Source organism: Lipophrys pholis (genome assembly GCF_963383615.2).
Source record: "Lipophrys pholis genome assembly, chromosome: 10".
In the NCBI taxonomy this organism is placed as follows: Eukaryota; Metazoa; Chordata; class Actinopteri; order Blenniiformes; family Blenniidae; genus Lipophrys; species Lipophrys pholis.
Genome location: NC_137640.1, coordinates 16,391,852 through 16,417,118, shown reverse-complemented (window position 1 = coordinate 16,417,118; position 25,267 = coordinate 16,391,852). Strand labels below are relative to the sequence as shown.

The window sequence follows — 25,267 nt, the reverse complement described above, 5'->3', positions numbered from 1 at the left end:
AAGAAGAAACAGAAAGCATTTGATGTATCAATCTGGGGTCAAATTGGATAATCTTCAGGCTAGGTGTTAATATCACAAACAGTATGATATCCTTCAAAACTTTTCATGTTGAAAGATACGTTTTAGCTTTATTCTTACTGTTATTCCCTGGAATGAGGTGAAGCAGAGGAGATAGAAGGCAAACTAACAATCTAAAAACAAACAGAGTGAACATGTTTCATGTGTCAATAAGTGATGGCAGTGGTCACTTTTATTTCACCGATGATACAAAGATGTGCGAAAACATCATGACCTTTTTGGTCACCCTGACCACAGTAAACAAAGTGAGCAAACAACCCCAGTCACGATGTCCTCTGCTGTGAACTTTGAAGTCTTATCTGAAGAATACTGTGGAAAGATGCCACAAACACTCACAGAATAAATCATTCAGAAAACTATTCACTATTCAGAAAAAGAATGAATGGCCTGGGTATGAGTATTTTATATGAGTGTGATGAGCCAAAACCTCAAACACTGAATGCCTAAATCAATTTCCATGGATATATGAAGTATCTGTGGCCAAAAAAGTCAAGTTTGTTGTATACATGTTGTATAAATGGCTTTTTCCTCAAATATCAGAGGATTCAATCTATATAATCCCTGAGGGACTAAAATATCTTTATTTTATTTATTAGAAAAAAGAGATTCCACTCTGTTTAAAACCTAATGCAGGTGAAAGCTTTAATCTTTTAAAATAATTAGGAAAAAAAATGAATCAGAAATATGTGATAACATATAAAGCCTAATCAGTTAATTTGAGGATTATTATAAGAAAACAAAACATACTGTCTAAACTCATCGAATGTCTGACGAGATACAATAAGCATTTTGAATCACGACACTTAAGCTTGACTTGGCATATGTAAAGAGCACAAGGTCAGGTTACCCTAACTTTAATTCTCTGATACCAAAGCCGTCTTAACCAAACTATAATCAGTTTGAAGCTTAAAAATTAATACATCATCTATCCAATCAAGCGCACCAATCAAACAAGCTGGAGTTCATGTCATACCTTCGTGACATCCCAGTTGGGTTTTGTCAGCACATAACTTCCCTTTAAAAGGCCACCTGTGACCACAAACCAGCACAACCCCATCAGCCATGAGAGCGGTTGTGCTTACCCTGTTTCTGGCCTTTGTGGGTGAGTATGGATGGATTTTTCTAAAACTGCTTGACTTTTAAAATGTAAAAGTTGTTTTACAAGTATTTAACTGCAAGCTTTGTAGTTGGATATACTTGAGTTATGTTTCAGCTTGAGGAGTCTGTATTATAGCAAACCAGCCTTATGAACAGTATAGGGGATATTTGCCTTTTTTAATGAAGGTTTAAGTGCGTTCAAGAGCTCCATATTGAGTTAGTCAAGGATGTGCAAAATCCCTGAGACTCATCTACCAAAGTACTGTTTATTTTAAAATGATCTGAAATGATTTTGAAAATGTGCTCGTTCATGAGTCTGATATTGGCCAAAAAAAAAAGGAAGAAAAAAGAAAGAAAGAAAATAGTCTTTGCTATTCAGTGTTATACGCTATTTCAGTTTATTTTAAATACAAACATTTGCAGATTGCCTTTTATTCTGAAATGATAGTTTGCTGTATTAATACAATGATTAATATCATTTGAGCCTCATGGCCAAATAGAAAGTCAGATTTGCATATTTACTTTTATATTGAACACCTGAGCACTAGTGTGATGATTACATTTATTGTCCATTCACCTGTTCAGAGAACTAATGTTTTTTATTTAATATTTCTGTTTTAGCTGGTGAACGCTTAGGTAAGTTTAACAGTAATTGTATGAACATCCTTATTATGCAACTTTTATTGCCGCTAAAGTTAGTTCAAATTTCCCCATTTAAAATTTGCTGTTTCATGTGATGTTTACAGCTCCACATTTCAACGCCCATGACACTTACGTGTACAAGTATGAGACCTTGCTCTTGAGCGGTCTACCAGAGGAAGGTCTAGCCAAGGCCGGACTCAAACTCAGAAGCAATGTTCTCATCAGTGCGACAGCCCAAAACATGTACATGTTGAAGGTAAAGATAAAAGACCAAATGAAATTGCAATTGGATGTATTAGCCTATGTCTAAAATGTCAACTGTAAATAACAAAGCACATTTTATCACTTTAGCTGGCAGAACCTGAGCTCTTTGAGTACAGTGGCATTTGGCCTAAGGGTTCTTTCAACAAGGCGGCCCAGTTGACTTCAGCCCTGACAGCTCAGCTCACCACTCCCATCAAGTTTGAATACAATGATGGCATTGTGGGAAAAATACTTGTCCCGGAAGGCGTCTCAAAGCTCATCATCAACATCTTCAAGGGTATTCTGACTGTCATCAATCTCAACATCAAGAAGACACAGAATGTCTACGAGATTCAGGAGGTTTGTGAAATATCTTATAGCGGTAGATGCAAATCCACAGCTGGAGGAGAAGTCACCATATAAAATATATCTTTTGCTCAACAGGCTGGAACTCAGGGTGTGTGCAAGACTCTCTACGCCCTCACTGAACATGATGAAAACTCAGACATGATCCATCTGACAAAGACCAGGGACATGAACCAATGTCAAGAGAGCATCTACAAGTCTATGGGTTTGGCTTACACTGAGAGATGTGAGAAGTGCCAGGAGGTAGATTTGAACTCACACATAGATTGATAGATGTCATTTTACACTGTCAATGTAAACTTTAATATCAATGAGCAACTACAATTTGTCTTTACAGTTTTCCAAAAACCTGAGAGGTGCAACATCACACAGTTACATCTTGAAGCGTGAGCAAGACAGTGTCCTGATAGTGGATGTGTCTGTCAATGAGCTGATCCAGTTTTCACCATTCACTGAGGCTAAAGGAGCAGCTCAGATGGAGACCAAGTATGATGATGGATTTTTTGAATTTATAATTCACAGTATAATAACTATATTAACTACATGTTTTTTTTTTTACATTGCTTTCAAGGCAATCTCTGAGTTTCCTCAATATCCAGCAAGGCCAGATTTCACCAAGCCAGGGTCAATATTCTCCCATTGAATCTCTCAAGTATGAGTTCTCCAATGAACATCTTCAGACACCCCTTCAGCTGATCAAGATCAACAATTTACAAGAACAGGTGTGGTTTTGAAGAGCTGTGAATGTATGAATGAAAAGATTAATATTTCTACAATATGGTTGATCACCGACTTTGTCCTTTTAGGTCAAGTCAACTCTGAATCACCTGGTTACATTCAATATGGAAAAAGTCCATGAGGATGCCCCTTTGAAGTTTTTGGAATTGGTTCATCTCCTTCGTGTTGCACACTATGAAGACCTGGAAATGATCTGGCAGCAGCAAAAAAGCACCACCGCAAGGTACTTATACCTGATGTATAATGGAATCATGTCGAAAGGAAGCATCAGTACTGTTTCCCTTATTTGCTTTTTGTTTTTTCAGGCAATGGATCTTGGATGCTGTCCCTGTCATTGGTAATCAGAATTCTCTGAGATTCATCAAAGAGAAGATCCAGGCTGAAGACATGACTGCTGTGGAAGCTATTCAGGCTTTGATGGCATCAGTTCAAATGGTGACAGCAAACAGAGAGGCCATCAAACAGATTGAGGTGCGTAACTCCAAGAGAAGGATCATTAAAAGTAATAGTTAGTAATAAGAACAGTGTCATGAAATATTTCTCATTTTTGATCTGTTCTAGGAGTTGACACTTCAGGACAAAATCCAGAAGAACTCAGTTCTGCGTGAGATCGCTTACCTTGGTTATGGAACGTTGGTTTACAAATACTGCGCTCAGAATGATGCTTATCCTGAAGATCTCATTAAAGTAAGAATACCTTGTCTTTTATGTTGCGTCAAGATCACTTGCATGTCATTTCACCTAACAAGATAGATTTGTGATAATGTTAAACATTTGGGTGTTTGTTTTTTACAGCCTATTCAGGATCGTCTCAGAGAAGCTCGGGAGCCACAAGACATTATCCTGCTTCTGAAGGTTTTGGGAAATGCTGGACATCCTGCTAGCCTGAAATCAATCACAAAGGCCCTGCCCATTCACGGCAGTTCAGGTGCATCTCTGCCAATCCAAGTTCATGCTGAAGCCATCATGGCCCTGAGGAACCTTGCTAGAAGAGAGCCCAAAATGGCAAGTTCTCAGCATTCATTAATATCCCAAAGAATTCTAGTTTTAAAGGAGAACTTCGAATTGAGTTTGCTTTCTCTTCTAATTTAGGTTCAGCCACTGGCTGTCCAGCTCTACAAGGACATGTCTCTTCACCCAGAGCTTCGTACACTTGCATGCATTGTGCTGTTTGAGACAAGGCCTCAGATGGGTTTGGTGTTGGCCATTGCTGCCAGTGTGAAAACAGAGAAGGACCTACAAGTAGCCAGCTTCACCTACTCTCACATGAAGTCTCTGACCAGAAGCACCGCCCCAATCCATGCCTCAGTGTAAGAGCTCCTCTTTGGTCCCACGTCCTTCTAATCAATCCAAGCATATAGATGTATGTTTACTCATCTTGTCTTTCTTTTCCTTGCAGTGCTGCAGCTTGCAATGTCGCCATCAAACTCCTGGGCTCAAAGCTGGATAGACTGAGCTTGCGTTACAGCAGAGCCATACATGTGGACACCTATTACAGTAAGGCTAATGCAGTATTGTTGAAGACAAGTTTAATGAATATTTTAGCATCAATTAACAGATTCTTGTCAACTCTTTGTCAGACAACTTAATGCTTGGTGCTGCTGCCAGTGTTTTCTACATCAATGATGCTGCCTCAATTCTGCCAAGAGCAGTTGTGGCAAAGACCAGTGCCTACTTTGCTGGCGTTGCTGCTGATGTTTTGGAGGTTAAACTTTTTTTAATTGAATACTAAATGAGCATTCTTGAATATCAAATGAATACTCGTGAATATTTAATATTCAATAACTAATTTGAACATTTTCATTTCGATGCTATTTTCCCCAGATCGGCGTAAGAACTGAAGGATTACAGGAAACTCTGATGAAAAACCCTCAACTTCTTGAAAATACTGACAGGCTCACCAAGATGAAACGTGCCATCAAAGCTGTAAGCAGCAGAGGACCACATGGGGTCCTAAATTACAGGATGTGTTTCCAGGATGGAACTCAGCAGGTTACTGATCAATTGTGCCATGTGTCTGATTTGTCTACAGCTCTCTTACTTGAGATCACAGGCCAACAGCCAACCACTGGCCTCCATTTATTTCAAGTTCTTTGGACAAGAAATAGCCTTTGCTAATGTTGACAAATACATGATTGAAGAGGCCTTCAAGGTATAGTTCAAAGGACTCATCATCAACACTAGTTTAATCAAGGTTTTATATGGACACAGTTTTCACTCTATATTTCTCCGTAACAGTTTGCCAATGGACTCAATGTTCCAGAATGGGGCCGTGCTCTTCTGTCTCGTTCTCCCTACCACCTTACAAAGTCTATGCTGGCCACCGAAGTGCGATACATCCTGCCTACAGCTGCTGGTTTTCCACTGGAGTTCAGCCTGTACACTACTGCTGTGGCTACTGCGAATATTGAGGGTGACAACAACACTTTAGCATGACATATGTCACATCCATTCAAATGATCTAAATGGCTTGCTTTAGCATATTCAAAGCAGACATGCCTTTTTAGAGCAAACCACATGCTCGCTTTTATGGAGTTGCCTGTCATCTGACCGTATTGTCAAAGTGTGGCAAGCATTGCAGTAAGAGCTTGTTCATGTGTTTGTCTCAACAGTTAAAGCCACCTCAAATCCACAGCTGCCAGAAAACTTCCAACTTGATCACATTCTGCAGACTGATTTGCATCTGGAGACCAAGATCCAACCGAGGTAGGTCAAATATCAGACACAAACTAGATAAACACACCAACAAAATATCATCGCAGAAAATGTAACATGGAAATGTCTTTATCTTCTAGTGTTGCCGTGAACTCATTTGTTGTGATGGGGGTGAACACTGAGAAACTTCAGGCGACCCTTGTGTTAAGAGCTAAGTTCAACTCTGTTGTGCCAGCCCATGTCAAAGCTAGACTTGACTTCATTGAGGGCAACTTTAAGATCGAAGCTCTTCCTGTTTCTCTGCCTGAAAACATTGCAGAAGTGCAGTAAGTTTGAAATAGTTTCATCATAAAACTACAAAATGTCACTTCTAAACTCTACATATCAATAGGTCTCTACATTTATGTTGTTACTTCTCAACAGAGTTGAAAGTTATGCTGTGGCGAGAAATATTGAGGAGCCTGCTTCTGAAAGAATCACTCCTATAATTGAAGCTAAAGCTTCAAGTAATGGTGTAAGAGAGACTTCTTCCACTGCTGCTAGTGAGGTGAGTTTGTTTTGTGAGATAGCTATAACTGTGTCTAGATTTGATCCAACAAATAAATACAAAATGCTATGTCTCTCTTCTTGTAGTCAAAATCCTCAGAAAAACTTCCCCAACACTATTATCCTACCAAGTCCTCCATCAAAATAACCCGGTCTAACAAGAAGTACTGTAAATCTGTTGGCGCTGGACTGAAGGCCTGCATCAAAGTCAAGACAGAAAGGGCTCTTCTCAACACAGAAAAGCCCCTTAATGCACTGGTTGGAAGATACTTTGCTGCACTTTCCTTCAAACAAAGTAAGCAGTGTGCAAACGTTTGTGCAATTTTAAGAGGTGCTGGCCACAGATGAATTATTAATTGCATTAATTGCTTTCAGCTGATGGTGATGTTGAGAAACTTGAAATGGAAGTTCAGGTTGGACCAAAGGCTGCAGAGAAGCTTGTTAAACGCATTAACATGGATGAAGAAGAATCTGCTGATGCAAAACCAGCCCTGATGAAGCTGAAGAAAATCCTGCTTCCTTCAAATCGCACCTCTTCCTCCTCTCAGTCCAGTAGCTCCAGTAGCTCTAGATCCAGCAGCTCCCAATCAGGATCCAGCAGCAGAAAAGTAAATAACAGCAGCGGCAGAAACAACAGCAGCAGCAGTAGCAGCAGCAGCAGCAGCAGCAGAAGCAGCAGAAGCAGCAGCAGCAGCAGCAGCAATGCCTCCAAAATGGTTCAGAGGCCTTCCAAGTCCAAGTCCAGCTCCGCCTCAAGTGTTGCATCCCTCTTCAGTGATAGTTCAAGTTCTTCTTGTGCCAGTGCCCACGCCTCAAGAGTAAATATCTTCTTTTTTTTTCACAAATTTTTTTTTTAATTTAATACGCCAGTGTACAATCTAATAAAAATATTTCTTCTCAGCAGCAGAGTGCTCGACCAAAATTCCGAGGGGACCATCAAAGGAGGGTATGTCTTTGTAGCATTGCAAATGTTGATCGTAATGTCGATTGTAACCACTGAGTTTATGTGACGGTGTCTCACAAATGTTGCTCTTGTAGGGTCGCAATTCTCAAGCCAACTCCTCAGGCAGTGGCGGTGAAGCAAGCTTTGAGGCTATGCGCAAGCAGGTAAAATGTGAAAGTAGGATCTTAAAATCTTCCTGTCAGTCAGGAGTTTTGTCACTGTTCTCACATAAATTACCATTTACTGTCTCCACAGAGGAAATTCCTTGGCAGTGACAGCCCCCCCGCACTTGCCATCCTTCTCCGTGTCATCAGAGCTGACAACAGAATGCAGGGATACCAAATCGCAACCTACATTGACAGACCCACTGCTAGGATTCAGATTATTGCTGCTGCGTTGGCTCCTAATGACAACTGGAGGTTCTATATCGATTCCGTTGCATTAAGCCGATACAGTGCCCCAGTAAGGCTCTAACTTTCAAATTTATCAGATGTTAAACTAAGCATACCAGGTAAAACTAGCAATATCATTATTAATTGTTCTGTTTCTTAAAAGACAACATTCAACTGGGGAGCATATGGAAGGGAGTATGATGCCTTGATGACAGCTGAAACTGGTGTCATTGGTTCCAACCACGCAGCTCGCTTCATGCTGTCCTGGAAATCTCTTCCTTCTGGTCTTAAACGCTTGGTCAAAATGTATGCCACTTTACAGATATTGTTTTCACACTACACTGTACAATCTATTCCATGTATAGTTTTCCTGATATTTGAAGATTCTTTCACAGGGGGGCGGGACTGAAGAATTTAAGAATGCTGTATGACGAGATGAAAGTAACTGATAAAAGCCGCACCAAGAAGATGGCCTTTACAGTGGTTGCAACATCTGATAAGACCATTGACTTGATGTGGAAAAGCGTAAGATTGGTCAAGCTCTTTACTCATTAAATGAAGTCTTAAATGTTCCTGCTTTCGATAATAATAGAGAATCCTTCTGTCAACAGCGTCACTTCTTCAAGTTGTCTCTGGAGGTGCCCTTCATTCTGCCTTTTTATGACACTGCCTCATACACTAGCAGCTTCACAGATAACCTCCACCACATGCTTGTCGAGGCTGGCTCAGGTAATAGCTGATATCACTCGTTTTATCTAAATGCAGTGGCAGAGATTTTTTACTGATGACCCAATTTAAAACGCCTCCTTTTCTCAACAGCTAAGTGTCAAATTAAAGGAAGCACATTGACAACATTCAACAATGCTGACATCACCAACAAGGAACCTGTCAGCTGCTCCCAGGTTTTGGCAAAGGACTGCACTGATGAGAGTAAATTCTTGGTTCTTATGAAGACCAATCGTGAGGGACACAAGGGCATCAACATTAAAGTGGCTGACATGTAAGAAGAAAACATAGAAACTCTTTCATTTTGTCAGGTTGCGCAAAGTTAACTAACATATATATTTCTGCACTTACAGAGATGTTGACATCTACCAGAGGCAAGACAACGTCGTCTTGGAAGTCAACGGACATGAAATACCACTGGCCAGCCTGCCATACAATAGTCACGAAGGTTTCTATCAACAGTCTTGAGCCTGTCCAATCTTTAGGGTCCTATGCAAAAGAATTATTATTATTATTATTATTATTATTATTATTATTTATTATTATTATTATTATTATACAACTCTTTTACAGCCAAAACTGCTTCATTTCTGACGGCCTAAACCTGCTTCAATCTTTGTGAAAATTTGCACACACGGCATAAGTATCTTAAAATTGTATATTTTATGGTCACTGCACATGTGTCTGGCAAAAGGATTTATTTAGATTCATTTTTGCAAACTTTAGTTATAACCCCAATAAGTCATACCTTATTTTCTGTCACTATGGCAGTCGCAATAATCTTTAAATCATAATCTTTAAATCATAATCTTTAAATCATAATCTTTAAATCTTGCATGAATATTTAACGATGAAGATTTGTTTACTTATAACTATGCAGATCATGATTTTTTTCTTATTTTTTACTTTCTTTTTTGTTTACAGCGCTGGTCAATATCTATAAAAAGGGAAATGGTGTTTCTGTGTCTGCATACAAACACGGTCTTACCGAAGTCTACTTTGCCAAGGACATTATTGAGGTAAAAACAATGCTAACCATGATTCTCATGTCATTGACTGCAAGGCTTCAAGTGTGATTTTACAGTTTTCGGTACTCTATCCTAACTTGTAATGTAGATTAAAGTTGCTGACTACATGAGAGGCAAAACCTGCGGAGTGTGTGGAAAGGCTGATGGGGAAGTCAGACAGGGGTTTCGCTCATCCAATGGACGTGTGAGCAGTAACGGAATCAGCTTTGCTCATTCCTGGACTCTACCTGCTGAGAGCTGCCAAGACAACAATGGTGAGATACCAATTTTGGTAGAGATAATGTATTTTTCACGAATGCAATTTATTTCGCAGGTGACAACTATAGCATGTGTATGACTGCATGTAACAAAAGGAGGCCTTGAAAATATGGGAGAGTACAGTGCTTGTCTCAGTAACTAATTCATTAACACTATTTTCTTAGAGTGCCGTCTGAAGCACGAATCTGTGCAACTGCAGAGGCAGGTGAACCTGAATGGTCAGGATTCCCAGTGCTTCTCTGTTGAGCCAGTGCTTCGCTGTTTGCCTGGCTGCTTCCCAGTGATGACCACCCCTGTCACAGTTGGGTTCCACTGCACATCTGCTGGTGAGTGCCCCCACCCAAAAAATAATAATTTTTTTTATATAAAATGTCTGTTGATTAAGGTTATAGAACACAGATGTTGACTAAAAATGCACAGCTTTTAATACCTCTGCTCTGTACACTTCTGCAGGTTCCATCATGAGTACTAGCAGGATCTATGAGAGCAATGTGGACCTGAAGGAGGAAACAGAGGCTCACCTGGCCTGCAGCTGCAATGCTCAATGTGCCTAATAATGTATCCTGTCAATCACTTACATCATGTGTATGTTTCAAATCTAATCTTCAATAAACTGCATCCAAAAACAATTTTATTGAGCAATGTTATGTTTTTAGATGAAGAAACGAGAACAAACGCACATGTTTGGTGCAAACCAAATCTCAGATCACAATAAATTACATTCAAAATGGTGGTTATCAGAGAGGCGGGAAAGTTGACCTCTTCTCGACCATGTGCTGGGAGAACATGTCCTCTGTATGTCTATGACTAGTACTTAAAATTACTTTTGAAATTATGCAAAAAATAATCCTATGTGCATGCACTTGTTTGTTATGAAAAAAACTGAGAACTTCCAAAAAAAAAATGTTTATTGCATAATTGAACAATACAATAACAACTCTTTTTGCACTACACAATGAGCAATACATGACACAGCCACAACAGGTCAGAGTCTATTCCTTTCCAACCAAATGTCTTTCATGTGTTGCAAATCTTATTTGCATGAACAAAGTATTTATCTCTTAAAAAAAACCTCAAAGCATGTTCACAAGTTCAACAAAGTGCACAACCCATGATCCAAATTAGCGGTCCATGGCTTTTTAAAAGCGATGAGCAGATTTTTTTATTTGTCACATTAGAAAGAGTACAACAGGATCTTACAATACTAGCAACATTCTTTGTGCAACAACAGTGGCAAAAACGATAAAAAATAGTATTAATAACACTTGTGCTTCTATTGCCTTGATACACATGGTCTCCACATAGTCCAAAAATCTTTAATATAAGCAGTCAGATTCCAAAAGTGCTATTTTTTTACCCCAAATTGAGTTTAACAAAGTTGTAAAGACTTTACAGTGAGTCAAAAGTATCTTGGGTGAGCGGTCTTATTTTCAGGCAGTGACGATCTTATCACAAAAACAATATTACAGACTACATGACAGAGAAAAAAGTAATACTAATGTATGAATGCAATTTATTTACATTTATTTTAAGAGAGTTAAGAAAACATCCTGTGCGTTAATTTGCTTTTATTCATTTTACTCTGATCTGCCTTTTTTTTTTTTTGGTCAGGTCTCTTTTTAGCTACATTTTGAATCATGATCATATTTGGTTTGTACACAACAAATACATCATTGAGGTTTCAAGAAACCAAATCTTAATCCATTTGCCTTTTTAAGATACTAACTTTCTCTTTTATACATGCATTTTATGTACCACTTAGATATTTGAGATCCTTTTGAACTTGCATTATCAATTGAAAAAATATATATCGTGTTCATTATCATTTTCATCATCATCTTCGTCATCATCTTCGTCGTCCTTATCATTATTGTCATCATCATCATCGTTATCATCACCATCACCGCCAGCATCGTCATAAGATTCATCATCATCATCCTCATGATATTCATCGTCATCGTCATCATCATCATATTCATCGTCATCATCATCACATTCATCATCATCATCACATTCATCGTTATCACCGTCATCATTACTGAATGTACAATCCGATATATGATTTGAATTTGAAACATCCGACTACTATAGTTGCACAATGCAGTTCACTTGAACACAAATCAACTCTACAACATGTATAGCTTTACATAAGCTATTAGCCTTTTTGCACAATTAAAGTTCTAGTCACTAACTGGTACAGGGACAGCTCTAGATTCAGATGCTCTGAGCAGAGGGTCTGTCTGATCATTCTTTTTGGCTTCGAGCCACCATGTTGTCATATCACCTTTGCCCTGTTCGGTTAGGAGAAGAATGAGCAGAGGGTGAATGAACAGAATCATATTGAAAATCACTTGTGTTTATTGAATTTTAAATAAAGCATTAGGACTTGATGGAGGGCTGAGAGGAGCAGCTGAGACTGTATCAGAACAAGGAACCATGAATATCAGCATAGCAGCTGTGTCTCTTAATGATAAGGTAAGCTTTCAGTTACAAGATACAATAGATGCCTGTATAGTTCATAGTAAAATACTTCCCTGACAAGAAAAATGGTCAAACAGCAGATATCATATGTCTGTTAATTTTGTAGTTTCTTTTGTTCTTTTCAGATGTTTAATAAATGTTCTTCAACTATGAGTGGAAAAAATAAGAGGTCTGAATCCCTTTTATTTGAAAAAATTGATCTATTGAGGAATTGCTCTTGAGATTGTTTTTTGGGAGGGGTATATTCATCACAAAAATGAAGTGAAATGTCCGTCATTGTTTCACTAATTACAAACTGTTACACACATGAATGCTTATTTACCTTCACATTAAGGGTTCCTCTGCAGGTCAGTATGTAACCTTTCAGGGTGTGAAGTAAATCAGCGGTAGCACCGCTCACTTGGATCTTCAGCGCTATGGTAAAAACACAAATAATCAATTTGATATTTCATTGCATACCAATTTTGTTGTTTGATAAATCAACTGAACTCCAATGGTTTTGTTGAATTACATAATCTTGATATGCCTTATTGGTCTTATAATAATAGGATATTGCATAAAGGAGACTGAAAGCTTATTATTGCTTTGTGACAGTGGATAATTTCTGTGTATACAGAATACAACTTTAAGGCTGTATGAAGTATGTCAGTAATTGTTGTACTCATAGTTGTTAAACATTGCTCTTTTATATATAATGTAATGACAATATATCACAATTTTAACTTAAAACTTATCAATTTGTAGACAATATCACTGACATGCTCTCTGTTTTATTGCAATTTAAGTCTAAAGACATGTTTAACTTTGAAAACATTTGTGATGCTTTCTTTTTCCAAATGATTGACAATAAAATTTCTGGACCAACATCATGGTGATGTGGTAGGAAACAGCTTCTTGTGTGTGTTAAAAGTCCATTGTTTTGAGCAAGGTAATATATGGGGGGGCATTGTTAAAGGTGTTGAGCACTGTGAGGAAATTTTGTGATTGATAATGGTCAAACCATAACAATAAGACAAGGCTTTCAGTGGTCTTTCAGTGAAACATTATACTTAATGTTTCCCAAGACAGTAACCCTCATTTCCTCTTTTATTACCTTCACTAGTTGATTCCATGCGTGACGCGGTGTTGACAGTGTCCCCAAACAGGCAATAGCGTGGCATTTTAGTGCCAACCACACCAGCTACTACAGGTCCTGGGTAGAAACAAACCAAAACAGTAGTCTGAATATGACTTAATAAAAGCATTGGGGTTGTCTGAAAATTTGCACTTTTATGGGTACAATGTTTGGCTTCAGCACAGTTTTTATTGAGGTCCTTTTTGTTAAAGTTAAATCTATCAATCTCAGGTGAACCAACTGATGGGGGAAAAAAACAAAAACAAAAAACCATATACACACACACACACACACACACACACACACACACACACACACACACACACACACACACACACACACACACACACACATATATATATATGTTTATATTTTTTTTGTTATTTATGTATTATTTAATTTTTTTCATTGTATGATGGTCGTATAATAACATTCAAGCTTCACACGACTCCTCAATGATATCCAGTATCTCAGAGTCGTGACTAAAAAGATGCAGGTATTATGTCCTTGTACCTGAGTGGATGCCAGCACGGATCTTCAGCTGTGTGTTGGGCTTGTGGGGGATCTTAAAACTGTGGCATACACTAACAAGATCCAAAGCCATGCTGGCGATCTCTCCTGCATGGTTGATGCCATTTTCTTGTGGAATCCCAGAGACCACCATGTCTGTTGAAAATAAGCCATACCACCACAGACAAAACAATGTCAATCATCATGCTAAAACTTGTTCATTAATGAAAACAATTTTTTTTTAATATGAAATTAGGATTCAAGATTTGCTTGTTAGCATTTCAAGTACAGTGTATACTAGTGAATCTATGTGCCACATTGAGTGAATTGTGTAATCTATTCTTACGTACAAGCATCGCCTATTGTTTCCACCTTGTAGACATCATAATTATCAATAATGTCATCAAAGGTGGTGTAGAGCTGGTTGAGGAAGTCTACAACCTGGTGAGGAGTGCTGGCACCAGACAGCTGAGTAAATCCAACAATATCACTGTCAGGAGAGAGGAACACACATTTAGTCACCTCTTGTTTGTCTCACTGTGTACACTGAGATGTCAGGTTTACCGCAGTTCACCACTTTTACCCCAACAACCGATTTTGATAGATACTGAGCACTGCAGGGAACACCGGGGAACACCCACAAGAGCCAGTTTTTGAGATGTCTGTGACCTTGTCAAACTGAATCAAGACCCCACAGTTCACACTTTACTTTTCACCTGCTTTTAACATACTAACGTTGAAGACAAAAATGTCCACTTGTTGCCTATTATATCACACCCTTAAATGCCATGATTCAATTAAAACTGCAGTTTTTTAAATTCAGTTTGATTACTTTCATTCCAACGCGCACACACACACACACACACACACACACACACACACACACACACACACACACACACACACACACACACACACACACACACACACACACACACACAAACCTGAAGTAGACTGTGGCATTGTTGAAACTCTGAGCTTCTGTCGTCCGGCCCTGACGAAGGTCATCAGCCACTGGCTTTGGTAACATACCTGCAAATGAATTTCACGTCTTTTGGACATTCACTTTTACTGCCACTCCACTAGATGGCACTAATTACACTGACCGGCATCTCTAAGACAGCAGCTCTTCAACATTCAGGTGTTTATATGGGAACCCATTACATTTATTAACTGTCAATAAACAACTCATGTGTGCACATACTGTAGTTGATGAATTTACATGTACTCTGAAATTATAGTTGGCTATTGATAACAATTGACAATATGCATTGTATACACAGTCCTGTCTATGTCAAAAAAATCAACATTATCTCAACAACAGTATTTAAACAGTCTTAGTGCAAAGAACTGTTTTTCTCTGTCCTCATCGGTTTGTGACTTACTGTACAACAGTCGATCTGTCTTCTGTTTCTCCTGCAGTAGATCTTGTGTTCTTTCTGCAACTATGGCCTCCAGATGCTTGCTGTACTTTTCCATCTGTAATTAAACAACTTTGTGCCTGAAAAAACATCTGGGTGACACAAATAGCCTCGCGTTAATTATGTATGTTGATTTTGTCAAATTCCAGTGAATTATTACCAGGTTCATCATCATGTCCACAGGGCTGACTTTGAGTGGGTTCATCTTTTCAAGAGACTTCTTCACCTGATCGAATGTGGGCCTCAAAGTAGTGTTGTGACACCAGCACTTCTTAATTAGCTGTTCAAGTTTTTCAGATAAAAAGATAGAAATCAAATGTTTATGCAGCTACTGATAATACAATTTTAGTAATGGGTAGGTTTATGTTTTGTTCAGTGTTTACCAATCAATAGGAATACAACAATCAAATTTGTCCACGTAAATTTGTGTGGAAATAATTCATTTAATGTGGAACAAACCTCACAATAGTCTCCCTGATTGGGACAGTCAGTGTCAGCCTTTCCCGCCTTAATTTCAGGGAGAGGAGGACGCCACGTAATGTCCATTGTGAGTCCTTCAATCTGGTCCTGTTGGAGAGCAGTGCTGGTTACAAGGTACACATCAAAAGCAAGCACAAGGCTGCACGGTAATCTATGGAGCCGGCTGTTATACTCACTGAAATAAGGTCAGAGCGAGTGGCGATTTCAACCAAGATCATAGAGAAGCTGAGGGATGGAGGGAAAAGCTTGCAATGGGACACAGCTCGATTTCCATCATCGACAGAAGCAACTCAATTTTTTCAACCAAAACTAAATGCTAAATGGCTCAAACACACCTGTAAACATCTGCTGCTGGTGTCATGCTTGAACTGCTTCCCAGCACAACCTCCGGTGCACAGTATATGATGTTTAGATCCCCACAGTTGAAACCATTACTGAAGGCTTCAAAGTCTTCTTCTCTGTAGGTTGTGAGCCCATAATCTGAGCCCAAACACAGAGAAATGTACAGTACAATATAATGCTGTTGATAATGTGATAATGCTGTTGACTTTAGTCTAGTCTCTTGACTAGTGTTGCACTGTGACTGCATCTAATATTTTGATACCTGAGATTTTGCACACCCAGCGATCATCAACAACACAGTTTCTGGAGTGAAGTCTCCCGTGAAACACCTTGTGTTGATGGAGGTAGGACATCCCACGGGTGATGTCGGTTGCGAAAGACAGCCTGCATGAGTAAAAATATTATTGTCCATGTGTTCTACACATTCGCTTTCAATATAGAGTAGAGCAAAAATGTGAAGATTTTGAAGAACAATATTTTCTTTTCAAAACTTAGCCTCATAGCTTGCCTTATATTTTCTAACACCATTATCTTTCTGTCTGTGTTGCTGGGAGCAATTTAAATCCTGGATTCGTTAAGGGGTGAAGATTCTCTATTCAATATTACAAATTTATTTGCACACAGGAGAATGCACACAGGGCATGCATACAATAAAATGTTGTGATACGTTGTTGTCCTGATCAACCATTTAACAAAGCAGATTTTAAAACATTTTCCCAAAAAAGAACAGGGGCTTCACTTAATGTTATCAATAACAATTTAAATCAAAAACATAGATTTTCACCAAAATGTATGCTATATGAATATGCAAATATATTTGTATTGCTTTTTCCCATTAAGACATTAATACCTTAAATTTACCCATCTTAGCATTCCTTATTCATCTTTATTGTTTTGTGAATTTTTGAAATCCACAAAATTCTCTAGTCCATAGACCTCAATACAAAAACAAGAGAACAAATACGATATTAAGTGAAAAAAAACCCCACAAATTTAAGGCTAATCCCTTTACTGACAACAGGTCCTTTGGCAGTACATGGTATTGTTTATCAGATAAAGCAGTGGTTCGCATCCTCTTCTGATCTGGGATCCCTCTTCAGTTTACACCAAAGTGAAACGTGTGCCAGGCATCATCATAAACAGACACATGTCAAAGAAATGTGTTTGAGAGCCTCTGAGCTAACATATAACAATGAAGCAACTGTGATGTCTTCCCACCTGAAGCCCCAGTTGATGGGTATGTCGTCATTTAGCAGAACATCCGACAGACTTCCTTTGGGGCAGTGCTCTGTGATGATGGTCACATATGGAACCTCAATGGAACCCCCGATAAATTTGCATAGATTCGGGTGGTCCAGTTGCCTGACCACAATGAAAGAAAATCAGAACTTACAGGAGACTGTCTTTAAGGGGGAAATGTAATAGTAGTTAAAACAAAAAACAAAGAAAAAACAATGTGTCTGCTCACCTCACTTCTTTCACCTCCCTTCTGATGGCTTTGGACAGAGTGAAATGTTTCTTATGAATGTGCTTCACTGCTACTGTCCTCCCATCACTGCAAAACAGTGAAGCAAACTGCATTTCTATGATTTAACATAATAAATGCATCAATACATTACCACACTCAAATGGCAATAGCACTTCAATTTACACACATGGGCTTAAGCAGCCAATACTATTTATGTATTATATTGTCTTTATCCATATTATTACAGATAACATCCAGTAAAAAGTACACACTTCTACTTGTGGTTGTCCAAAACCTGAATGCAATGTATTTATTGAAATTGACAACAGAATTCCTCACTATATGCCTGGCTGTATGCAGCCTTGTTTGAAAGAAGTGTTGACCCCTGTGAACACAGTCACATCAGTGGCTCGGCTAATGCAGGAGTTGCTCTTGGCAGGCTGCAGACTTGCCGTGCTGTCGTGGTCTCTGTAGCCTAATCGACCTGCAGGCAAGACAGTTGAATAATATTGTCATGTTGCCTCACTGAAATTGATTCATTTTGGTCGCTTGCTAAAAAGAAAAAGTTAAGTCATGCTTCCAGTGGAAACATATTCATATAAGTAAGCTGTATCTTTTTAACATCCTACCAAAAATTATATTCTTGTAGTTGATGATCCAGCTTTCATCCCAAAACATCTTCTGTTTCTGGTACTGAAGCCACTACAGGAGTTAAGAAAAGAAAGAAAATCAATACTTGAGTCAGCTGTGCTTGGATCCAAATCATAGATTGTCCACAGAGTACAGTTTTATACAGTCAAAGGCGTGCTTCCATGTGTTTCAGGGACTGACCACCATTGTTAGAATGAAGCCGCTACTAAACAGGGTGACTGGAAGTCCGATGGCCACCTTGATACCCATGGACATGGGGCAGATGCCACAGTCTGCAGGGCAGTTCAGACACGTCTCCTCCAGTTCGCAAACATCATCCCCACACACTGAAAGACAATCAAAAATTTCACAATATTAGGTCCATCACTCATCTCATATATTGCTGTGTGTGACAGAGTGAGAGAGTGAGCGAGAGAGAGAGAGAGAGAGAGAGAGAGAGAGAGAGAGAGAGAGAGAGAGAGAAAGAGAGAGATTGACACAAACTCATTTTGGTGCTGTGGCCACAAGCAGTCTAATCACATCCTGATTAAACTAGAATGGTAATAACTCCTAAATACAAAATCTTGGATGACTCCAGATGTTCCTTGTGTTTCAGTGCTGAGGTGGAGACGTACATACATTTTGAACAAGTCTACATTTTTACATCATCTTTAACATAAAAAGTCTTAGCAGACTGACCTTGAGCACTGATAACAAGCACTTTGGACTCCAGTGCTGCATGCATCTGTCCTATTTTAATATGAGCAATGACCGAGGTGACTCCCACATGGATCAAAACCACCTTAAAAAAAAATAAAAGAGTGGAAAACATTTTAAAGCACTTAATTGGAGGAACTAGTAAAAAAGAAAAACACAAATGATCAGACCTGTAAAATAAATAAAAATCTTTATTTTCAAAGAAAAGTTCAAGTATTAAAATAAATTATCACATTTACTTTTGGTGAAACCTATTGTCCGGTCAGATTTGAAATAATGTAGGCGACATGAAATCAATCCAATGGGGGAGAGACAAGTAAAGTAAGAGACAGAGACTTGATGAAGACACACAAGGATCTCTGACACCCGAGGCCTTGCTCAAGGGCCCACAGTGAGAGTGATCAGTTGATTAGTTTGGGGACAAACAATGTTTTTCATTGTCCTCACCAATACCTCTGTTCATTTCAGAAATTTGAACTAGTGAAATCCCATTCCATGAGTTATTTCCACCACATTTTATAACAATGTGTCACCTGAATTCATCTAATTTTAAAAAAATGTCAAAACTGAAGTTGTGTGTGCATGACATGGTAATGTGAAAAATGCCATGAATCTTCTACACATGTAAAAGTAAGGTTAATAGCCTCATTGGTTATTCATAACAGTCCAGTTTGATTCCACTCACCTTTGAGGTCCAGTATTTTTGGGTCATCTTTCCAGCTTTGGATACTGTGTGGGTCACTATTTCACCATCATCAGGAATCCATGGGCCACATATTCTACCTTGTTTCTTTGAAGAGATAGGAAAATCATGATGTTCAATTTGCATGATCTCACAATGTGTGTGTGTGTGTGTGTGTGTGTGTGTGTGTGTGTGTGTGTGTGTGTGTGTGTGTGTGTGTGTGTGTGTGTGTGTGTGTGTGTGTGTGTGTGTGTGTGTGTGTGTGTGTGTGTGTGTGTGTGTATTTCTTCCGGGTACTGTGGTTTCCTTCCACAGTCTAAAAACGTGTAAGTGAGGTTAAATGGTGATCGTAAGCCTCCGTGTTGGCTTTGCCAAAAAGTCACTTTTGGATGTTGTTAATTAAAGGTAGATACCAACTATCGCATGATTGAAATATGATTTAAAAAAGACAAATAAAAGCATGATCACTCTCCACAACAGATTGCTTAAATGAGACAGTATAAAACTCACATCTAAATATGTTTCCATTCATTTCAGAACATTGAAGCAGCCAACAATAAAAATGAAGGAAATGTATTCAACGTCATTTAACTGCTCAAATTTAACTATAATACAATGTTGATTCAAATATTTATTCACATTTTTTTTCAACCTTAAATGAAAACCAAGAATTTTAACCTAAACTCAAAATTGTCAGAACTGTTCTCCAAATCACTTTTAATAAAGTGACCTGTGTCAAACAATCACTTCAGGTGTATCAGGTGCATTTTGTCACGTCTTCATTGGCTACCAGTCAAATTTCTAAATGATTCTAAGATTTTAATCCTCACTTTTCGAGCGTTGCATGGTCAGGCCCCTCAATACATTGCTGACACTTTCTGATCTTCAGGCCAGAGTCTCCCGAAGGTCCGGAAGATCTGCCTTAAAACCCGGGGGGACCTGTCCTTTCAGGCTGTAGCCCCCAGACTCTGGATCGACTTGCCCCTGTCCCTGAGCATGCCCGACTCTATGGACTCTTAAAAAGCACTTAAAAGCTTTTTTTTTTATTTAGGAAGGTTTGTGGTTATGTATTTCATGAAATTATTCTTATGTTGATTTAGTGTTCCCATTTTATGTACAGCACTTGGTGAATTTTATTTGTAAAAAGCACTTTATAAATACACTTTCCTTACTTCCTTACTTCCTTATTTCCTTACTTCATTCCTTACTTACTATGAGAGTATTCATGTTAACACTTCTCAGCCATAACATTATGAACAACTGGGTAGGATATCATTTAGCTGTCAGAAAAGCCCTTAGCAGTCGGGCATGCACCAATGGACTTATCAAGGTGTGCTGTGGTATCTGGCTCAAATATCTTAAAATATTTTTCTGATGGGGTCATTACAAAGTGGCTTTTGTAAACCTCATGAAGTCCTTATGTTTTCCATTTTTCTTGCCTCAAGCATATTAAACTTTGAGGACAAAATGTTCACTTGCTGCCTGATGCATCTTACCGACACAGTTTCCGAGAAACGTGGATAATCAGTGTTATTTGTTTCACCTGTCAGTGGTCGTTACATCATAATTGACTAATGTATAGTGAGAAAAAGGTGTGCAGTGTTTGGAAAGCGCTTTATCGGGTGAACACAGCGTTGTGTAAAATTTAAAGAGTTACCCACCATGAGGCCCAGGGGACAGGAGTGGATGTTGGCGTGATACACACAGCAGTTCATTTCATTGGCGTTGTTCCAGTTTGATGGGCACTCATGTTCGTGACAGAATCTCTTTGCCTCTGAGGCTTCACTGAAAGTGAAGGTTAATGAAGAGACAAGCAATTAATTAACATAAGAACCCATGTTGCTTTTCCTATTGCGTAAGCTCACACAGAAGCCTAACACTTAGGCCCTGTCCACGTGACGACGTTGTTTCATGAAACTGCATCATTTTTGACCGATCATCCACACAGCACTGCGTTTTAGGTCCAGTTTACACGTAGCCAGGTATTTGCAAATACGGTCATATTTCTATGTGTATGGGGCTTGCATTTACGCACAAATGCAGCTATGAGTCACCAAAAATGATGATATCTGAACACGGCAAGGTGGAGATTTAGAAAAACTCTGTCTTTCCATTCTCAGGTCACGAGGGGGAGATGGATATTTATGTCACAATATGCGACAGTGTCATCAAGTAATCAGTGTCATTTCTTTCTTTTGCAACACCTGTTTACAGTTTGAATGCTGTAATGAAAATGGTTACAATGAAAGCAGTGCTTGTGCTTTATTTGTTTTATGTTCTAACACCACATTTAGGAAGAACTCTGCTTCTTTAGCGGTACAAACAAATAAAATGTGCACCATTATTGCTGAAAGAACAGGAAATAATATTTGTGACGTTGTGTTTTTTTCCAGGATTCTGATTGGTCAGCATGGCTTCATGCTTCTCGTTACACTGCCCCCTTCAGGTTTGGTATGCTCATAGTATCTCTCAATCAGATTTTTATGAGGGTCTGTGTAAAGGAAGAATATTTTTTTTTTTAAAGTAAAGAGGGAAAGATCAGTTTTTGTGAATAAACAGCTATGTATTTAGTTTTTTTTTAATAAATGGGTTCCATCACCTTACCTCTCCATCTATAATCCCATGACGCTCTCCACGGAGTCACTTAACAACAACAACAACAACAACAACAACAACAACAACAACAACAACAACAACAACAACAACAACGGTGGACCACATGCTCCAGATCAAGCTGCTGATGCTGGTTGGTTTAACAAGGCGAGATGTTGGATTTCTCGAATACGAGGATTTTTTTTTCTCTTCTCTGTTTTGGGAGTATTTATGTGGCAGAGTTACAGCGTCACCTGGCATTTGCACTACATTGTTTTGAGGGGTGTTCATAGTGACGTGTAGACACAAAAAATACGGTTTTGTTGGCGTGGACAGGGATTCACTGTCACCCTCTTGGACGGCAAACCTTAAATGATAAGCTGAGTTTCACTTCAGATTTCAGTTCTCTATTGAATAAAGGGAATAGGGTATTGAAAATGTTTAATGTCTGTATCCCCTTTTACAGATTCTTGAAAAAAGCATTTATTATAGTTTTCTTGTGTATTTTTAGGTATTATTAAAGTTACACAAATGTTCTAAGTAAAACATTTTTCTTCATTTTTTCTTTATAGTTTTAAATTTCCCTGAAATATCCACATATGTGTTGCTTCTCAGCAGTTATAGTACACCAGATACTTTTTTATTGGTGTATCACAGCTTACTTTCTTCTTCCTCTTCATCTATGTGTCCTTTTAATGGCACATAGATTAGGTAACACCCTCACCTGAACTGGAAAATCTTGTTCCTGATGGCATAGTCATAGAAGGAATCTGATGCGGTGACTGTGTACGAGACATTAAACTCTTCTCCATTGGTTATTTTCTCTGGGGGACGTTGCACCCAGGCCATCTCCAGACCTTTGACAACACACAGGTATGACACCTTAACATGAACGCTAAACTGAAATGACTTTTGCTTCCAAAGCCACAGTAAGAACATATATAACATCTGTTAATGTTGTCTACTTCATTTACAGTTGAAGCAAGAAGGAGATGAGACTTTATGGTAAATCAATAGGAAATGTTACCGGAAAAAGTTGACGATCACACATTAGCAGCAAGACAAAAAGGAAAAAAGGAAAAAAAACTTACCACCACAGGTAATCATGTTGAAGTCATTGGGATTGCTGATTGGCCAACAGTCATACTCAGTATTGTCGAGATCATGCCAGCAATTTGCTCCCTGCAGACACATAAACAGAATTTTCTCATTCTTTACCAAACAAATGTGAAGCCTAAGGTGTATACGCTGGTTCATCACTGATTCAGAGCTGTTGTATACAATAATAAAATACACAAGTTAACAACAGTTAACAAACAGCAGCGGATTGTAGCATTTCACGACATCCCTAGACTTTTATTATTTTCTGTACTTTTTTGCCCAAACATTTCAAGAATTGAGGAGATAGTGTCTGTGTATGTTGTTAGTACATGCGCGGTACATTCTAAAATTACTTGATGAGTAACCAACTAAAGCTGTATGTAGGCCAAACAGCATATCTGCTTTGCATTAAGTACTTCAAGCTTCAAAGAATGATATAAATTGCATACTTTTGCTTGACTACATGGTACTTTGGCATTGTTGCGCACTGTGTACATCTATTCAATCAAACAATATTTCCCTCTCACACGGCAAGTAAGTAATGCAGCAGCACACATTGAAACAGCGCAGGCACAAGACCATATGCCCACAGCAACAAATGTTTCTGACAAGACAACAAAAGCAAGGCCTTTCCTCAACAGTTCAAGAATATTTAATTATTAGAAAATCTCTGGCACTGTTGCCTATAAATCCTTCTTAAATGCGTTTCCCACTTTGCCTTCATTTTAGTGTATTTGTATCCATAATTTATTCTTCAACTTATGCAGACATTAAACTGTCTTTCGTCTTGAGAATTAAAGCTGGTATTGTAATACATGTTCAAATCTTCATTAATGTGAAACACTCACCAACAGGAAACACAGACAGAGAGATGTCGCTATCCGTAGAGCCATGATGACTGCAGCTGGCTTTGACTGGACCTGCTCTGAACGCACTGACCAAGTGAACGACCAGATCCCCCTGTGTGTGTGTGTGTGTGTGTGTGTGTGTTTGTGTGTGAGAGAGAGAGAGAGAGAGAGAGAGAGAGAGAGAGAGAGAGAGAGAGAGAGAGGGAGAGAAAGACCAAGTAACGGTAAGATTCCCTGATTCTTTTCTTATCTTTCTTTCTGATGCTCACACTGTCTCCGCCCTCTATCTTGGTTTTTAATGTCCAATCAGCATGAGAGGCTCTTCAATCATATTTGGAGCATGGTCTCATTCATGGGGTCCTTCAGCTCACCTTCACTTGCCCTCAATTACACCTGAAGCTCAACTCCACTCGACTCCAAGTCGTCTGCACAATAAACAACAGTTTGTGGATCTAAACATTCTATGTTTTACACAGGTTTCAAATTGTGTTCTGTACAGTGATCAATCATCTTGGATTATAAAGGACAGAACACATTCACATTGACAGTGATAATGAGTATTAATTGATATGTGTTGCTGTCATTTTTCATGTATGATTTAATGTGTATTACTTTGTGCATTGAGATTCATTTGTCTTTCAACCCAATGGCTGAATTTTCCTTGGGCAAGGCGCTGAACCATAACTTGCTCTCAACACATTGCACAGTGTGAGCACATTGCATAGCATCTGATGCATGTGTTGGTGTGTGTGGGTGAATGGATCATGTTCAAGAGTATTGAAACGGCCTGAAGTTGCTGTGCCTGTCTGAAGCTGTGGTGGATACACACCACCTGGTGACACTATATTTCCATGATGTTGCTGGTGGAGTAAGAATACAAGCAAAAATACAGCTCCCAAGATTCCTTTTTAATTTTATCTGGCTGTGGCAACCTATAAAAAGGGCCACTTGGGAATAGATTAAATGCATGGTTGAACTCTGTAGAAGAAACCTAAAGTCAAATAGTTGAATTATTCAACATTAAAAATTGTGTTTTTGCACTAACACTCACAATAAATTATACAGTACAGTTCACCTGTTTGTGTCACTGTTAAATGGAAAAGACTCATGCTCCTTCACTCAGCAAGAAACTACTAAATATAAATGAATGGATATTTACACACAGTGA

At 38.7% G+C, this 25,267-nt stretch overlaps 2 protein-coding genes across 2 annotated transcripts; one reads left to right on the top strand and one right to left on the bottom strand.

Annotated features, from left to right (window-relative positions):
• Positions 1 to 1,140: 1,140 nt before the first annotated feature.
• LOC308115536 (vitellogenin-1-like) lies at positions 1,141 to 10,334 on the top strand (the record flags this gene model as incomplete). The annotated part of the gene is made up of 32 exons (XM_080473094.1): positions 1,141 to 1,180; positions 1,923 to 2,074; positions 2,170 to 2,421; positions 2,506 to 2,670; positions 2,765 to 2,913; positions 2,999 to 3,149; positions 3,234 to 3,388; positions 3,471 to 3,636; positions 3,727 to 3,852; positions 3,961 to 4,170; positions 4,258 to 4,475; positions 4,565 to 4,662; positions 4,746 to 4,870; positions 4,990 to 5,091; positions 5,198 to 5,317; positions 5,404 to 5,578; positions 5,778 to 5,871; positions 5,961 to 6,146; positions 6,244 to 6,367; positions 6,454 to 6,661; positions 6,742 to 6,974; positions 7,405 to 7,473; positions 7,565 to 7,771; positions 7,865 to 8,007; positions 8,097 to 8,226; positions 8,313 to 8,430; positions 8,521 to 8,701; positions 8,781 to 8,875; positions 9,352 to 9,446; positions 9,544 to 9,709; positions 9,878 to 10,039; positions 10,167 to 10,334. The coding sequence occupies 32 exons, from the start codon at positions 1,141 to 1,143 to the stop codon at positions 10,265 to 10,267; spliced, it is 4,716 nt and encodes a 1,571-aa protein (XP_080329220.1). The 3' UTR covers positions 10,268 to 10,334.
• Positions 10,335 to 11,893: 1,559 nt separating this feature from the next.
• LOC308115535 (atrial natriuretic peptide receptor 2-like) lies at positions 11,894 to 24,144 on the bottom strand (the record flags this gene model as incomplete). Its single annotated transcript, XM_080473093.1, has 22 exons — positions 11,894 to 12,004; positions 12,517 to 12,608; positions 13,288 to 13,386; positions 13,822 to 13,974; positions 14,169 to 14,308; positions 14,763 to 14,850; positions 15,204 to 15,297; positions 15,400 to 15,519; positions 15,699 to 15,806; positions 15,896 to 15,944; positions 16,055 to 16,199; positions 16,324 to 16,445; positions 17,280 to 17,423; positions 17,530 to 17,616; positions 17,869 to 18,013; positions 18,159 to 18,231; positions 18,361 to 18,506; positions 18,859 to 18,961; positions 21,220 to 21,343; positions 22,875 to 23,007; positions 23,242 to 23,332; positions 24,100 to 24,144. 22 exons carry the CDS (start codon positions 24,142 to 24,144, stop codon positions 11,894 to 11,896), a joined length of 2,412 nt encoding a protein of 803 aa, XP_080329219.1.
• Between the last annotated feature and the right edge of the window lie 1,123 nt (positions 24,145 to 25,267).